This window comes from Lampetra planeri, chromosome 23 (genome assembly GCF_965212315.1).
Source record: "Lampetra planeri chromosome 23, kcLamPlan1.2.h2, whole genome shotgun sequence".
Lineage (NCBI taxonomy): Eukaryota > Metazoa > Chordata > Hyperoartia > Petromyzontiformes > Petromyzontidae > Lampetra > Lampetra planeri.
In genome coordinates this window covers 4,159,563-4,177,690 of record NC_136129.1, presented here as the reverse complement: position 1 = coordinate 4,177,690, position 18,128 = coordinate 4,159,563, and the positions used below count along the sequence as shown (strand labels likewise).

General features: G+C 51.8%; 1 protein-coding gene across 1 annotated transcript in view; it reads left to right on the top strand.

Moving 5' to 3' along the window:
- Positions 1 to 2,661: 2,661 nt before the first annotated feature.
- LOC144726525 (uncharacterized) overlaps positions 2,662 to 18,128 on the top strand; it is a 38,804-nt gene continuing 23,337 nt past the window's right edge. The window contains exons 1-3 of the mRNA XM_078605319.1: positions 2,662 to 3,632; positions 9,000 to 9,224; positions 11,291 to 11,449. Of these exons, the coding sequence (XP_078461445.1) occupies positions 2,901 to 3,632; positions 9,000 to 9,224; positions 11,291 to 11,449 (1,116 nt within the window). The 5' untranslated portion in view covers positions 2,662 to 2,900. The remainder of the gene's footprint in view (positions 3,633 to 8,999; positions 9,225 to 11,290; positions 11,450 to 18,128) is intronic.

The window sequence follows — 18,128 nt, the reverse complement described above, 5'->3', positions numbered from 1 at the left end:
CTGTGTCTCCCGTTCTTATATAGAGCAGCAGCAGGGTGACGTCATCACCTGGTATGCAGGAGGTCGTGGATTCGATCCTGGCGCCTGCTGCTGCTGTATATTTGGAGTTTCGCGTGTCTCACTCTCTCTCATCATCACCACGGTGGCTAGGAGATGTTAACTACCTCGCCTGGTATACAGGTGGTCGTGGGTCCGATCACGACCCTGGCGCCTGCTGTATATTTTGAGTTTTCGTGTCTCTCTCTCATCACCACGGTGGCTAGGAGATGTTAACTACCTCGCCTGGTATGCAGGAGGTCGTGGATTCGATCCCGGCGCCTGCTGCTGTATATTTGGAGTTTCGCGTGTACTCCCAATGGTCGCGTGGATTTTTCCCGGGGCCATCCGACTATCCCGTCACATTTAGAAACATGCGTTTAAGAGTATTTGGCTGCTATAAACGTCCACATAAGACACTTCGTGGCTAGGTCGCTTCTGAAAAAGAGCTATATACAGTAGCTCAGTTGACCTTATCTGGTAAAATAAAAAGTAGTTAACAAAACACTAAAATAAGTGTTAAAGCAATGAGTTTTCCAGTCTCATATGGAGAGCTCACTCGAGCTGACTGACAACCTTTGATTGCAGCCTTCCAGATTTGGTCGTGGGTTTCAAGGCCAGATTTCTGTCTCCTAAGGAATTTTTTGTTTTGCTCACAACCGTCGGTTGTGTACCAAGGATGGTTTGAGGGGGTGTCTGAGGAGGTTCTCGACGAGGTACAAAGTCTTGAAAGGGTGAGATAATTCGCAGAAGTAGATGAGGTGTAATTGTAATGTTTATCTCCGCCAAATTCCCCTTATCTCCCTCCCCTCACCCCCCTCTTTATCGCTCTCCATTTCATCTTTCTCGTGGTCTTCCCACGTAGATGCCTCCACTCATCTCCTTCACTGTCTCTCCACTTTCCTCCCTTAAAGGAGGAGATTATGGGATTGAAAACGATGGCGCTCCTGTGTGAAATCCTGTTTTTCTGTTTCGTTTGTTGTCCTTTTCCCGCACCTCTGATGAGCATGGTTGACTACGTAGGGTGCAAAAGAAGTTTAACATACATACATCTCACCTACCTCCAAGTCTACCACCCCTCATCCATCTCCCTCCACATCTCTGTACTCACCTTTCACCCCTCGTCTCAAATGTAAACACGCGCTTGTGTCTACCTCCACAAATGTCTTCCATCCTCTCTGTTATCTCCCACTCCCTACCCCAAGTCTATCTTCCCCTCCCTACCCCGCCCTGAATAATCTTCCACATTTATCTCCCACCTCCCCATGCATCTCTTATCTCTCCAATCCGCAACCCCCCACTCTCCCCTCCTAACAGTCGTATCCTTCGGGAATCTCTTACCACCCCTCCCCTCTATCCCCCCTCCCCTCTATCCCCCCCTCCCCTCTATCCCCCCTCCCCTCTATCCCCCCTCCCCTTTATCCCCCCTCCCCTCTATCCCCCCCTCCCCTCTATCCCCCCTCCCCTCTATCCCCCCTCCCCTCTATCCCCCCCTCCCCTCTATCCCCCCCTCCCCTCTATCCCCCCCTCCCCTCTATCCCCCCTCCCCTCTATCCCCCCTCCCCTCTATTCCCCCCTCCCCTCTATCCCCCCTCCCCTCTATCCCCCCCTCCCCTCTATCCCCCCCTCCCCTCTATCCCCCCCTCCCCTCTATCCCCCCCTCCCCTCTATCCCCCCTCCCCTCTATCCCCCCTCCCCTCTATCCCCCCTCCCCTCTATCCCCCCCTCCCCTCTATCCCCCCTCCCCTCTATCCCCCCCTCCCCTCTATCCCCCCTCCCCTCTATCCCCCCTCCCCTCTATCCCCCCCTCCCCTCTATCCCCCCCTCCCCTCTATCCCCCCCTCCCCTCTATCCCCCCCTCCCCTCTATCCCCCCCTCCCCTCTATCCCCCCCTCCCCTCTATCCCCCCCTCCCCTCTATCCCCCCCTCCCCTCTGTGTTTCGCACCTCCTCCTTCCTGAATCTCCCCCCCCTCCACCCACCCACCGGTCCTCTGCCTCCCCCATCTCAGCAGCAGCAGCAGCTTCATCTCATCCTCCCCCTGTATCACTCGCCTCGCCCTCCATCCCCCGGATCCTACTCCCCCCTCGCCTCCCTCCATCCCTCCCCCCGTCTCTCCCAGCAGCAGAAGCACCACAATCCCCCCTCTATCTTCCACCTCCTGCTCCCCTCTCCATCACCTCCCCCTCCCCCTTGTTTCGCCAACCTCCTCCGTCTTACCCCCCCCTCCTCCTCCAATCTGTAATTCTTCGTCTCCCACGACCCTCCTTCCTCACAGCAGCCGCCGTAGCAGCACCTCAGTATCTCCCACCGCCTCGCTCCATCTCCAATCTCATCTTTATCTCCCACCTCTTCCTCCCCTCTCCCAATCGCCCAATCTCCCCTTCCTTGCATCTCCCACCCGCTTCGTCACACACACCCCTCCATCCCTCCCCTCCATCCCTCCCCTCCCTTCCTCCCGGCATCAGCAGCCGCTACGGCTGCGTGCCTCCTATCTCCCTCCTCATCCTTTCCTGCGTCTCCCACCTCCTCTCGATCTCCCATCTCCCCCCACCCCCCTGCATCTCCCACCCCACCCACACTCGGCCCCCTCCCCCCATCTCCCTCCCCCCTCCCCCCTTCTCCCTCCCCGCAGCCTCCGCCGCGGCTCCGCGCCCCAAACAAAGGCGACATCGGCGACTCGCGGCGCGGCCGCGCCCATCAGGGATGCCGCTGCTGCTGCTACCATCATCACCATCACAAACATCCTCCACATCCCCCATCACCACCACCGCTATCACCAGCACCACCACCACCGCCATCATCACCATCACCCCATCCTCCTCCAGCCCCCTCCCGCGCCATTGAGAACCGCTGCTCGGCGCCATGGAACCTGGAGGAGGAGGAGGTGGTGGTGCAGGAGGAGGAGGAGGTGGAGGAGGAGGAGCGGCGACCCAGGGCGAGAGGAGGAGAGGTCAACCCCGAGCGCCATCCCCGGCTAGACCCCGCGAGGCGCCCGGCTCCAGGCAGCCGAATCAGAAGCCGTCACTGCCCCCGAAGCCATCGCTGCGCGCCGCCGGTTCGGGAGACAATTCGTCCCGCCGAGCTGCGCGCGCTACCCCGGGACTGCTCATCCTCTCCTCCAAGCCGAGGACGACGGCGGCGGCGGCGACGTCGTCGGCGGTGGTGGGATCGCGAGGGGGTCCAGGGGTCGGGGTGCAGTCAGGCGTGTCCGCGAGGGGGTCCGCTGCACCGCCTCGCACCCCCTCGCACACGGAAAGCAGCAATTCGGATCTGTCCGACTGCGCGTCTGAGCCCCTGTCGGGTCCCGAGGAGGAGGATGACGACGACGACGACGCGGGGGGCAACTCCAGCGACGACGGCGGCGGCGGCGGTGGCGGGATGGGACCCCCTAGAGGGGGTGGCCACGTGCGGGGACCCCTGTCCGCCCTCCCCGTCGGGGGGCGCAAGGTCCCCGTGGGCACGGCGGGGTGCGTTGCCCGGGGGGGCGCCGCGCGAGGAGAGAGCCCCCAGGGCCTCGTGTCCGTGGAGACGATGGAGCGGCAGGACCTGATGAGGGAGGCGGAGGAGCTGCGCTCAGAGAACGCCTACCTCAAGGTGTGCGGGGCGGGGCGGGGGGGGGCACCCGAACCAGATGACGGGCAGCCGAACCAGATGACGGACAACCAGACCAGATGACGGGCAGCCAGACCAGATGACGGGCACCCACACCAGATGACGGGCACCCGAACCAGATGACGGGCACCCGAACCAGATGACGGGCACTCGAACCAGATGACGGGCAGCCAGACCAGATGACGGGCACCCAAACCAGATGACGGGCAAACAGATAGTTGAACGGAGGGGGCGCCGCGGTGGATAGGAGATGTTATCTCCTCTCGCCCGGTATGCAAGGAGTTCGTGGGTTCGATCCCGACCCAGACGCCTGCTGCTGTATATTTGGAGTTTGCGTGTCTCTCTCTCCCCCTGTGGTCGCGTGGATTTTCTCCGGGTCCTCTGGGGTTTCCCTCCACATCTTAGAGTGAACATCGTTGAGCCATCATTTGTGGGCAGGTCGCTTCTGAAAAAGAGCTATTATATAGCTCAGTGGGCCTTACCTGGTAAAATAAAAAAATAAATGCTTCGTTTAATAGTTTATAGGATAGACGAGCAAGAGAACTGCTATAAGAACCTATTTGTAACCTATGGACGTCGACCAGATGTATCGTAATCTCGTCGACCAAATGTAGAGCCATGTAACGGACCAGATATGAGATCAGATCGATAATCGGATATACAGTATCGTACAGATAACCAAATATACACGGGCGACCGGAGAGACGAACAGATAAGCAGATGAATGACCGGATATATGATCCTCGAGAGAGATGACCATATGTATGATCAGATAGATAACCATATTTAATGATCTACAGATAACGAGATATACACGTGGGCGATTGGATGGGCATTAAAGAAGACGGCCAGAGAGCAATTGGATTACCGACCGGACACACGAGCAGATAATGAAATGATTTGGCGATGCTGCTGCTGCTGACAGTACTGTAGTGCACAATCACGTATAATAGAAACGAAACCTCAACACATTCGTCAATAACACCGGGGGGCGGGGGGGGGGCTTAAAAGGATATAAACTGTAATCGACGACGTTTCGGGCAATGACCCTTCTTCACCGCACGTAGGTCACAGAAGTAGCGATCAGTGACCAGATGGAGGATTTGATATAGGAGCCTTTATATGCCCAGACGGACGAGGCAATGCAGACAATTAAACAGAGAGACAGGTGGTTGACGAGATGGACGAATGGTTATACGACCAGATGGGCAACCGTGTCGATTTCCCCAGCCATACAAAGACAACGTTTCTCCGTATAGCCTTTACCGGACTTGGTGGCAAGTGCTGTTTGCGAGCACCTATGAAGGCCGGCACAGCACACGGACACATCCCACACACACACAGAGCCCTACAGCGAGACGCATATCCGTGCGCACACAGCCACGTCAACGGATATTATCACTCGAGCCCGCGGGCCCTGCGGACAGACAGCCGAGCAGACCATTAGCATAATAGTGTAACCCAGCATATGCAGTGCATGCCAAAATAAAACACTCTCTCTTCTGTGAGTGACTGCGGCAATGAACATGGACCACAGAACTTCACATTGCCACAAATGTGAATGAATTAATGCCGTGGGTGAGCTGAGTGGTTGGGTGAGTTGAGTAATTGGGTGGGTGGGTGGATGGGTTGAGTGAGTGAGTGCAGGAGTGAGTATGTGGATGACTGCCTGAATGGGTTGGGGGGTGAGCGTTATCTGCAATTCGTCAATTCTCGGACAAAGCGACCGATTGGGCTACATCACTTTGAATCTCTCATAGCTTGCTTCTCATTGGCTGTACGAAATCATCATCACAACCAACTATGCAGCACGAGTCCATATGCACACACTGATAGTCACGCACACAGGCTTAGAGACATTTTTTTTTGTAATATTTCGGGGAAAGTCTCGAGCCTTTTCTTTTCAGAGGAAGGTCCTGCCTGTTTTTTGCAGTGGGGGTCGATGGTGCTGCTGTGTGGAAACCCCAATTGAGTAAATTGTAGGGTGATTTTTGAACACTCTGTATGTTTGGCCAATACCAGTCACGTATGTTTATATTCTTAGGTTTTTTTCGGTAAAGTTACGGAGGTAAAAAATTTAAATTGATAAAAGTAAAATAAAAATAAAAATCACGACGTTTCGGAGGCAACACAAGCTTCCGTCTTCAGGTGGAACCGTCACAGCACGATAGCTGTATCAAGTGAGAGAAATGCCAAGAAAACAGTCCTTGTTTATCTATCGTGCTGTGACGGTTCCACCTGAAGACGGAAGCTTGTGTTGCCTCCGAAATATCGTGATTTTTATTTTATTTTTATTTTACTTTTATTAATTTAAATTTTTTACCTACGTGACTTTACCGAAAAAACCTAAGAATATGAATCCTTGCAGTCACGAAAGCTTCAAATCTAGAATCACGTAGGTTTGTTCGTGTTGGGAGAAAATCAATGTACCCAGAGGAGAACCCAGAGGAAAACCCCATGCACAACAGGGTGGTGGTGGGGGGGGACATACAAACTAGACAGAAATATAGGTGCGACGGTGGGCGAGATGATAACTACCTCGCGTTGGTGTACGGTGATTTTTCTGCAATATTTTGCTGTCTTTTCTTGGATTTTCTGTTTGAACATAGTCACTATAAGATGTATTCTTGTTCATGTTTTTGTTTGTTGCGGTTGCACCCGATTCAAGAGCCGAATGGCTCACAGGGCTATACCTCATAAATGAACTTGAAACTTGTATGTTATACAGGAGGTTGTGGGTTCGATCTCAACCCTGACGCCTGTATTTTTGGAGTTTGCATGTTCTCTCTCACCGTGATCGCGTGGATTTTTCTTTGGGTCCTCCGGTTTTTCCCCCCTCCACGTTTAGAATGCACATCACGCGGCTTCGAGTATTTGACTGCTATACATTTCTACGTGATAAGCCCCCTTCGTTGAGCCCATCATTTGTGGCCAGGTCGCTTCTGAAACCGAGTTATATAGTTCTAGATTTGAAGCTTTCGTGACTGCAAGGATTCATATTCTTAGGTTTTTTCGGTAAAGTCACGTAGGGGACGGTTCCACCTGAAGACGGAAGCTTGTGTTGCCTCCGAAACGTCGTGATTTTTATTTTACTTTTTTAATTTTAATTTTTTTACATACGTGACTTTACCGAAAAAACCTAAGAATACGAGTTATATAGCTCAGTGTGGGACTTGCCTCGAAAAATAAATTTTTTAAATTGAAAGTTTGCATGAGTCGGGAATGGAACCCAGGCCCGTCTTGTTGCGAGGCATGAGCGGTTATCACTGCGCTGCTGCCCCCAGTTCATGAAGTCCATTAACAACAAAAAAAGAGCTGACCACACAGAACACAGCGTTGCGGACATACAGCCACTCAACAATGCATACAGCCAAAGAGTCAAATAGCCAGACAGATACACAGCCCAGCACAGAAACCTGTAATTAATACGACTCCCAGCCATGCAGACACGCAGCTTTACAGACAATTAACAAAAGACAACTACACGCAGCGTTGTAGACATTTATTCAATTAACAATCATGATAGCCACACAGACAGGGCCTTTACAGATAGGACAGGCATGCATTGAGTGAACCATGCAGTTAGCCACGCACATAAAGACAAATATCCCCTGTATAGCCTGCAAGGATTTTTGGGGCAAGGGCTGTGAGCAAGCACGGGGCGTTGGTGACCAGCACCACGCTCCGCCGCCTTTGTCTCCGCAGTGACGATGTTTACACATCGCACCAGGTATTCATTTGAGGCTGAGTCGACCTGGGGGGAAACCCATGACCGGTTCAGATAATCGTCGCCGGTGTTGGCCGTGAGTAGGAATCGAACATGGGCCCCGCTGGGTTAGTAGTGCAGCGCGCTAGCCACTGCACTACCGCTCCCCACGACAGCTGTACAGATACACAGCCAATGAATGCAGACACGACACCCGGGTAGACGGATATCTACACAGACCGAATGATAGCCGCACACGCACACGGCGGGATTACAGACGGACACGCAGACCGTTACCGAGCGAAATAGCTGCACAAATTCAGCGATACAGATCGCGATGAGCACGTAGCCTCGCAGCGAGAGAGCCGTGAATTTAATGAACCTTGAGTACAGCCACGTAGACTTAACACGTACAGACGCACAGCTTTGCAGGCAGATTGACGGGCAGAGAGTTAACAATGGATACCGCTCGCAACAACAACTGGCTTGATACCAGGCTCATGTCTCCACTCGTCCATGTGTCTGGCATCTTGGTAGACAATTGTCTGGCTTTTAAGACCGGTCATTACATGCTAAATCCCTCCTAATCCACACTTCGCCCCTACACTCACTCTTCCTCGAACCTCACCCTCCATTCACGCACGTAATCCTTTTTCCATAATTCTCCCCTCACCCACAGACACCTACTCACTCTGCCCCTCACCCTCTCCTCAACCCATGTACCGCTTTCCCTCCATGGATTGCCCTTCGCCTTATTCACTTATCCATGTTATCACTCACCTGCTCACCCATCACCACGCTCAACTTCCCCAATTTCAATTGGGCAGCTGAAACCTGGATTCGAACCCAGAATCTCAGCAGCGTCGGCTCTTGGCCTCTGAACCGCCGGGTTACTTTTCCCCCAAACTCTCGACTCTCCTCCCTAACCACACTCCTCCCCCTCCTCTGCAGCTATGAAGTGTCCTGGTTTTCCTGTGGTTTCACAAAATGTCGGTGCCCCCTTCCCCCCCCTTCCTCGTTTGAAAACTGGGATTTCGTCTCCGGCTTTAACATTTTTGGCCACGTGCTCGACTCGTGATGACGCGGGCAAACGGCCGAGGCTACCTGAGTAGGTGGGCGGGGCTGACAGCGGAGTGGGCGGGGCCTGCGAGCGGTGGATGGCTAAGTGGGCGTGGTTATGAGAAAGTGGGTTGGGCTTCATCTTCTTGGTTCTTTCGTAAAGTCACGTAGAAGGAAAATAATAAAATAATTCTCACGACGTTTCGGCCACAACGCAAGCAGCCGTCTTCAGGTGGAGAACAGGTCTGTCGAGAAGGCAGAGTCTCCACCTGAAGACGGCTGCTTGCGTTGTGGCCGAAACGTCGTGAGAATTATTTAATGTTTTATTTTTATTATTTTATTATTTCCCTTCTACGTGACTTTACCGAAAGAACCAAGAAGATGAATCCCTGCAGTCACGAAAGCTTTAAATCGAAATTTAAGTGGGTTGGGCTTAAGGGAAGGGAGGAGGGGGGGGCTGCCAGCCTTACCGTGCGTCTCGCTTGAGCCTCCCAGGCTCGTGACAGCTTCGTCGGAGAGTGCGTGCGAGCAAATAACTCTGAATTGCTCCCCTCTCCTCCTGCTCCCCCTGCGCTGTGCGTCAGGACGAGATGGAGGAGATGAAGGCGGAGATGGAGGAGATGCGCGACTCGTACCTGGAGGAGGATGTGCAGGCCCTGCAGGAGCTGCGTCGCGAGCTCGACCGCACCAACAAGAGCGTGCGCATCCTGCAGTACCGCCTGCGCAAGGCCGAGCGCAAGGGCATGAAGGCGGCGCAGGGCGGCCACCTGGACGGGGAGCTGGTGCGGGCCATGGAGCAGGACCTCAAGGTGGGCACGGCGTGAACCGGGCGCGGCTCACGACGGCGCTGGTGGCGGCACCTGGCAGTGGACCCGGTGCCTGGAGCGTGCGATTGAAACGGAACTTGGAGCGACTCGCACGACGCTGTAGCGACCGATGAGATGAATTGACCCTCTTCTTGGTTCTTTCGGTAAAGTCGCGTAGAATGGAAGTAATAATAAAATTATGAAAATAAAACATAATAAAATACAATTCTCACGACGTTTCGGCCACAACGCAAGCAGCCGTCCTCAGGTGGAGAACAGGTCTGTCGAGAAGACGGCTGCTTGCGTTGTGGCCGAAACGTCGTGAGAATTGTATTTTATTATGTTTTATTTTTATTATTTTATTATTTCCATTCTACGTGACTTTACCGAAAGAACCAAGAAGATGAATCTCTGCAGTCACGAAAGCTTTAAATCGAAAATTAATTGACCCGTCGATCGCTTGCCAATGAATCGACGCAGTGGTTAACCCTCCATGAATCGATACTCTCACATGCCTGTTGGATGGACTATGAGCAGAATCGTTACAATAGATACCTCGATTCAGGTTCCGCAAGACCAAATATGGGCAGAGACATGCCCCTACTACAGTCAACACTACATCTACATTCTTCCATATATGAACAGATCGATGATTTTGTCGGGTGTCCGATTTTGTTGTATTGCAGTGCCCCACCTTTACGCGGACGCCAACAACTCCAATGACTCCAACCGTTGATAATTGTTCTTTTACCCTTCTATCTGGCAACAAAACTGACACCTTTTTTACAAGGAGTCATGTTTGCATAGACCACAATACCTGCAGTCATAATGTAAACAAAAAACATAACTCTGATAATGTATGCACTGTCCTTGAAGTTGATTGGTCCACACCCAAGACAGCTTTCCTTAGAGCCTAGTAAGCATTTACACCATTGGTAAATGCTTACCCCGAGCTCTCATACTCTGATGGTGCATTGTCTTTGAGTTGTGTGCCTTTTGGCGTCATCTGGTCCAACACCATGTGAGACTAGGCTCTAAGGAAAGCTGTCTCGGGTGTGGACCAATCAACTTCAAGGACAGTGCATACATTATCAGAGTTGTGTTTTTTTGTTTGCATTACGACTGCAGGTATTGTGGTCAATTGCCAGATAAAAGGGTAAAAAAACAATTATCATTTTTTATTCTGGAAAATGAGACTCCAACCGTTGTTGTCCTGATGCTGACCCGACGAGAACTGGGGTCACTCGGCACATTCGCCAATACCACTGCGGACGTGGTTGTCGGCCACACACCTCCGCACGTGCCGTGCCGGCCTTCTTCGGTGCTCGCTAATGGCGCTTGCCCCAACAGTCCATCAAGACGATATGGGGGACCTTTGAGTGCGTTCTGTGCGTAGGTGCGGAGCGGTGGTGTAGCGGTTAGCGCACCGCGCTACGAACCTGAGGACCCGAGTTCGATTCCCGCTCGTGGTCAACACCAGTGACGATTATCTGAACCAGTCCTGAGGCTCCCCTAGGTCGACTCAGTCTCAAATTACTACCTGGTCCTGTGTGTAATTACACTGGTCAACAAAATTTTTTTTTTTTTATCTGGCCTGGACTTTTGCAGCTGTTCTAGACTAATTTCAGGGTGCTGATTCCAAATCTGATCTCAGATTTGCTCTATCACATCATTTTTATGCTATCGGCATACCCCATTTTCATTGATTTTACCCGAAATCAACTCCGTCACTTATGATTGCAAGTTGTTGCGAGTCAGTGACTGCTTTAGTGTTAAAATATGGTGCTGTATTTTTAGGATAGTGTGTTTATAATATCATTTTATGTAGATATCCACATTTATTTAATATTTTTCTTCTGCCAGATTTGGAATCAGCACCCCAAAATTACCTTATAACCGTTGGAATACCTTATGCCAGAAAAAGTGTGTTGACCAGTGTAATCCCCACTGGGTCGTGGTGCTGGCCACCCACCCTCCGTGTGCCGCGCCGGCCTTGATGGGTGCCGCTCGCTCGCAGCACTTGCCCCAACAGTCCGTTAAGGTTACACGGGGGATCTTTGTCTTTGCAGGTGGCCAAGGACGTGTCGGTGCGTCTGCACCGCGAGCTGGAGAGCGTGGAGGAGCGGCGCGCGCGCCTCGACGAGGAGAACGACGCGCTGCGCGAACGGCTCGTCGAGCTGGACACGGCCAGACAGGCGCTCGCCAACGAGGTGGAGCGCACTCGCGAGGTCAGGGGTCAGGGTTGGGGTGGGGGTCACCGTTACGGGTCGGGGTTAGGGGTGAGGGAATGGGGGGGTCGACACGGAGAGACACGCGCTCGCTAACGAGGTGGAGCGCACTCGCGAGGTCAGGGGTCAGGGTTGGGGGGGGTCACCGTTACAGGTCGGGGTTAGGGGTGAGGGAAAGGGGGGGTCGACACGGAGAGACACGTACTCGCTAATGTGGTGGGCCATGCCTGTGGAGTCGGGCACTACCACATACACATTGAATTAGTGGTTAAGGTCAAAGTTAATGGTCGGAGTTAGTGGTTAGAGTTAGGCGTAAAGGAAAGGGGTACAGATAGGAGTACGGTCATGGATAGGGCTGGGGGAACGGCAGGGATAGGCGTGAGGGATAGGGGTCGCATTATGAGCTGTGGTAAGTGTAAGGGGATAGGGGTATGGGATAGTGGTTAGGGATAAATGGAAGATGTGGGAAACCTCCGGTTCCGGGAAGTGACCTCCTCTAAACTAAACCGCTTACATTTTGATTTAAAGCTTTCGTGACTGCAGGGATTCATCTTCTTGGTTCTTTCGGTAAAGTCACGTAGAATGGAAATAATAAAATGATAAAAATAAAACATAATAAAATAATTCTCACGACGTTTCGGCCACAACGCAAGCAGCCGTCCTCAGGTGGAGAGCAGGTCTGTCGAGTCTTCAGACGCTGTCTTTCCGACAGACCTGCTCTCCACCTGAGGACGGCTGCTTGCGTTGTGGCCGAAACGTCGTGAGAATTGTATTTTATTATGTTAAATTTGTATTATTTCATTATTTCCCTTCTATGTGACTTTACCGAAAGAACCAAGAAGATAAACTGCTTACTATATATATTTTTACCAAGTAAGGCCCACTGAGCTACATAGCTCTTTTTCAGAAGCGACCTGCCACAAATGGTCGCTCAACGGAATTGGTTTATCACGTGGACAATTCTTGCAGCAAAATACTCGACATGCATGGATGTTGATTCTAAACGCGGAGGGGAAAAGCGGAGGACCCGGAGAAAAATCCACGCCACCCCGAGGAGAGAGAGAGAGATAGGCACGCAAACTCCAAATATGCAGCAGGCGTCAGGGCAGAGGTCGCAAACGGGTTTTGATTCCTTACCCGTACCCGTACCCGGCCGCACCAGGGTCGCAAATGGGTACCCGTACCCGTACCCAGCCGGGTACGGGTACTCGTTCCCTACCCGTACCCGTACCCTACCCGAAATGAGTGACAAACGGTGACTCACCAGTGACTCACGACCTACCCGTACCCGGCCGCACCAGGGTCGCAAACGGGTACCCGTACCCGTACCCGGCCGGGTACGGGTAGCCGGGTATCGGGTAGGGTACGGGTATTGGGTACCCGGTTGCGACCTCTGCGTCAGGGTCTGGATCGAACCGACGACCGCCTGCGTGCCAGACGAGAGGTAGTTGACATCTCCTAGCCACCGTGGCGCATGGTGTGTGTGTTCGTGAGTCTTTGTGGTGAGCTTTGGCGCAGTGGTTAGAACACTGCCCTCACGAATCCGACGACGCCGGATTTCATTCTCGACCGGTTCCTGGGCCCTCCACTAGGTCGACTCAGCCTAAAATGAGTGTGTACCTCCTGCGATGTGTCAAACATCGACATCGGGGTGACAAATGCGGCCGAGCGTGACAGTTCTGGCCACAACCACCACCTCGTGCGCCATGCTGTGCCGGCTTTCATAAGTGCTTGCCTAAGAGCACTTGCCCCAACGTCGTACTTGGCCTACACGGGGGATCTTTGTCTTTTGTATGAATGTGTACTGCGTCGTGTATATGAATACAATGGCAATCGTAGAGGATTTTGCCCACATCTTACAGGCTTTAGCATCACACTCAATGGAAGGCAACCTACTTTGTTTACCAATTATGGGAATCGTAGATTTTCAGATGTTCAGCATGATACTTGCAACGATGTTCAACGTTCAGCTGAGGATGCTGTCAGAGTGAAACCCGCGCAACTTGCGCACTGTCATTTTTGGGGAACCAAATTGTGACCGTGTTGGTTTTGGGATGTTTCTAGTTGGAAGCAGATTGCAGTATTCATCGCTATGTCTATCCTACAGTTGAGCTCTCTTAGTCCTTCTGTAAAATCATTGTAATTGAACACACCTCAGTCACTCATGCAGATTATTAGATGAGAATGTAGCCCTCCGTAATACGATTCTCTTTTTAAATCCTTTATATTAAGTTCACTTGCTTGCTTGCTTACGACCGTGCAAATCTTTTGGTCGTTTTTTAACCCACTTCCCGTGATCCAATCGAGCTGACATTTTGCACACAGACTCGTTGTGCGTGACAATGTATTTTCCTGAAAATTTTACACTTTTTAGGAAAAAAATAATTATATTTAATTACCAATTGCTTAATGGTGGCAGCCATTCATCTGACCCATAGGTGGCAGCCATCTCAAGCCAGAGGACGAGAGGAATCTAGCCGCCACGCATATAAAGGATTTATAGTGAAAAACTTTGTTTTTACGGGTTAATTTTTTTCCTGTCCGACCATTCCCACCCTCCCCAATTGTGTTCCAAATGCTCTGGTTGTGCATCATGTCACGAGACGAAGGAGATTACGTTCGGAGCTCCGTGCGGCGAGCAGTGTACCACCCTGTGGCAGAGAACGGCGCCGGAAATCTAACCCCGAATAACACATTCCTGCTGCGGAGGGAGCTGGTAGGAACGTTGGGTTGCTCGGTCAATGGCCAGGGTCAACGGCGGCGTGGTGTATTCCGCAAATATGCCCGACTGTGAGGGCGGGCACAAGCCGGCGTGAGTAGGTTAAACGTTGAGTTTTATAAGGGCACCACGGGGTGACCAGCCCCTCCCCACCCAGCCCCACCCCACCCAGCCCCACCCCACCCAGCCCCTCCCCATCCTCCCCACCCAGTCCCTCCCCACCCTCCCCACCCAGCCCCTCCCCACCCAGTCCTTCCCCACCCTCCCCACCCAGTCCCTCCCCACCCTCCACACCCAGCCCCTCCACACCCTCCCCACCCTACCCTCCCCACCCAGCCCCTCCATGCACGATGGACGAACGGACGGACACAATAATCCCCTGTGGGCTGGTGTAACCAGGAGGTTCCTACCAGTGTTACGCAAGTCACTGTATTTCTCTCTCCCCCGTCTACACCTTGGGGGCACAACTTCTATGCCCAGCCAACAGTGTTCATTGCATGTCAATCAAAGCGAGTTTTTTTTTTCCAACTCTCGGAGCTGGAATTTATCCAAAGTGGAAAATCCAATTTGAATGTCATTAGGTTTTTTTGTGTGCGTGTGTGTGTATGCAGTGACTGGGTTGAGACCATCAACTTACTAGAGTCTGCGGGGCCTAGAATCCCCCTGGGGTCTCTATGTAAGTTTGTGGGCATCTATTTGCAAGTCTTTCGGCCCCTGTAACGAGACTGCGGGTTTGTAGGTACGGCACGTGGGCATCTGCGTAATTCAATAGGTCTCGGTGTTAGTTTAAGACCTTATTCTTAGGTTTTTTTCGGTAAAGTCACGTAGGTAAAAAAAATTAAAAGTAAAATAAAAATAATACAGCTATCGTGCTGTGACGGTTCCACCTGAAGACGGAGGCTTGTGTTGCCTCCGAAACGTCGTGATTTTTATTTAATTTTTATTTTACTTTTATTAATTTTACTTTTTTTTTACCTACGTGACTTTACCGAAAAAACCTAAGAATATGAATCCTTGCAGTCACGAAAGCTTCAAATCTAGAAAGTTTACGACCTCTTTTTTTAATAACTCGTGAATGGGCTGAGCACCGTCGACTCCACTGCACCTGAGGGTTTGACTTGCGGACGACAGGATCCTGGATTCAAACCAGAGGTCGCAACCTGGTACCCGATACCCGTACCCTACCCGATACCCAGCTACCCATACCCGGCCAGGTACGGGTAGCCATTTGCGACCCTGGTGCGGCCGGGTACGGGTACGGGTAGGCCGTGAGTCACTGGTGAGTCACCGTTTGTCACTCATTTCCCAACGTCTTGTCTCTTGTCACAATTCAAGTTCCTAGAATCAACCCACCCGCGTCTGCAACATGGCTTCATCCCAGAGGTCGCAATCGGGTACCCGTACCCTACCCGATACCCGGCCGGGTACGGGTACCCGTTTGCGACCCTGGTGCGGCCGGGTACGGGTAAGGAATCAAAACCCATTTGCGACCTCTGATTCAAACTCAGGGTCCCGGCAAATGGTGGCTCGTATGTTGAACGTCTTTCGCACCGTACTTAGCCAACTGTGCTAATCAGAGGTGCCGGGGAAAGGACACGCTAAACACACAAAAACGCAGTTAAACCAAATGATTTCGATTTAAAGCTTTCGTGACTGCAGGGATTCATCTTCTTGGTTCTTTCGGTAAAGTCACGTAGAAGTAATAAAATAATAAAAATAAAACATAATAAAATAAAATAATTATTTTATTTTATTATGTTTTTAAATAAAAATAAAACATAATAAAATAAAATAATTATTTTATTTTACTATGTTTTCTTTTTATTATTTTATTACTTCCCTTCTACGTGACTTTACCGAAAGAACCAAGAAGATAAACCAAATGAGTTTTCAATCCCAGATTTAAAAGTGCATAGCTCCAGCGGTTTCCTAATGTCGGATGGAAGAGCGTTGCAGACGGCCGTCGAAGCGCATCTAAAAGCGCGCGATGCAGCTGGGGGCGGCCGTCTTTGTTCGATGGCTCCGGTGTTTCTCTGACCCACTGTGCCACCCGGCCACCTTCCGAACCAGCACTTGAGTGCGTTTCCGTTGATCTACGACTGAGCAGCAACCACGCCTTGTGACTGTCTTCAACGTGGCCGATCTAAATCGCCCACTCGGACGATGATGTGGAACGCAGTTGCCAAATCCATCCCTCCCTCCCTCTCTCTCTCTCCGCCTCGTGCACTTGTCCACGTCGCTCCGGTCCGCAAGTCGCCCTCCTCCTCGTTGGCTTCCCACTCATTCTAGGAACAACTGCAAGATTGGCATTGCTGGTTCCTAAAATCCCGCATGGTCTCTCACATGCCTCGGCCCCCCACCCCCTGGCCACCAGCCCCCACCTTACGCATATTCCCCCACCACCACCCCACCCTTCCTCTGCTTATCTCACCAATACTGCCCTTGTCATGCCCAGCATTCCAGCAGCCAAGTCCTTCAAATCCTTCAAATCACACCCCCTCTGCCCCCCCCCCCCACGTCGCCCCCCCCCCCCACGTCCCCCCGCCCCACGTCCCCCCTCCATTTAAACTCTCCCTCTTGTAAATTTCGATTTAAAGCTTTCCGTGACTGCAGGGATTAATCTTCTTGGTTCTTTCGGTAAAGTCACGTAGAAGGGAAGTAGGACCTGGTCTTCACCTGAGGACGGCTGCTTGCGTTGTGGCCAAAACGTCGTGAGAATTATTTTATTATGTTTTATTTTTATTATTTTATTATTACTTCCCTTCTACGTGACTTTACCGAAAGAACCAAGAAGATTCTCCCTCTTGTAATTTTCACATTCGCATCGCTGACTTAAAAAAAAATACATTGACCTACGGGTGCTCTACTTTATGAGCAATTGTTTAGGCGTTTCAGCCCTTTGTATGTATCCAACAGTGCTAATCGGAGGTGCGATTTGTCTTTGTCAAACCATTGGTGGGTGAAGGCATCCATGCTTCACCCGCCTGGTCAGTTCCAGGTCGATGAATTTATAAGAGGAGTGGATGCCGCTCGCCGTTTGTCAGCCGCGTCTGGGAATTGGAACTCTGGGTCGACGGGGCAAGGTCGTCATTGTGAGCAGAAGAAATGAGTTGCATTTCATGAATCGATCCATCCGTCCATCCATCGCCTGCCATGTGCATTACATAGACGATGGAAAATGGATTGCCTACCTAGAGTGGTGTTGGGACTGGCATGGGCTGCTGACTAAATCCTTGGTTTGACTGCCAGGACAGCTGCTTTTGAAGGTCAATGTTAGTTTGTCGTGGTTGGTTTGGGTCGGGGTGCGGGAGCAAGTATCTGCCTGTTTATCGTTTAATCGTAATAACTGTGTTTTGTACGGTGTGTCTGGTTATTCGTTTTCTAGGGTTTTTATTTATTTATTCCGCATCTCTCGATCTTTGCTGGACGTCATCCTCAATGTGTGCGCATTTAGTCTGTAACTCTGAATGAAAGTCCTCGTCGCGCGCGCGCGCGCGTGCGTGTGTGCCTGCGTATGAATGTGTAGCGATTGTCTGAGTGTGTGACCCTGTGTGTGTGTGTGTGTGGGAGTGGTGGTGTAGCGGTTAGCGCGCTGCACTACAAACCCGGCGACCCGGGTTAGATTCCAACTCGCGGCCAATACCAGCGACGAATATCTGGATCGGTCCTCGGCCTCCTCGAGGTCGACTCAGCCTCAAATGAATACCTGGTGCGGTGTGTAAATATCGGCACTAGAGAGACAAAGGCGGTCGGGCGTGGTGTTGGCCACCCACCCCCTCGGTGCCGTGCCGGCCTTCATAGGTGCTCGCTGACAGCACTTGCCCAAAGTCTGTTCAAGGCTATACGGGGGATCTTTGTCTTGTGTGTGTGAATGTGTGATATGCATGAACGTGTGCGTTTGTGTGTGTGCGTGTAGACCAACGTGTGCATGTGTGTGACCTTGTGTAAATGTGTGTGTGT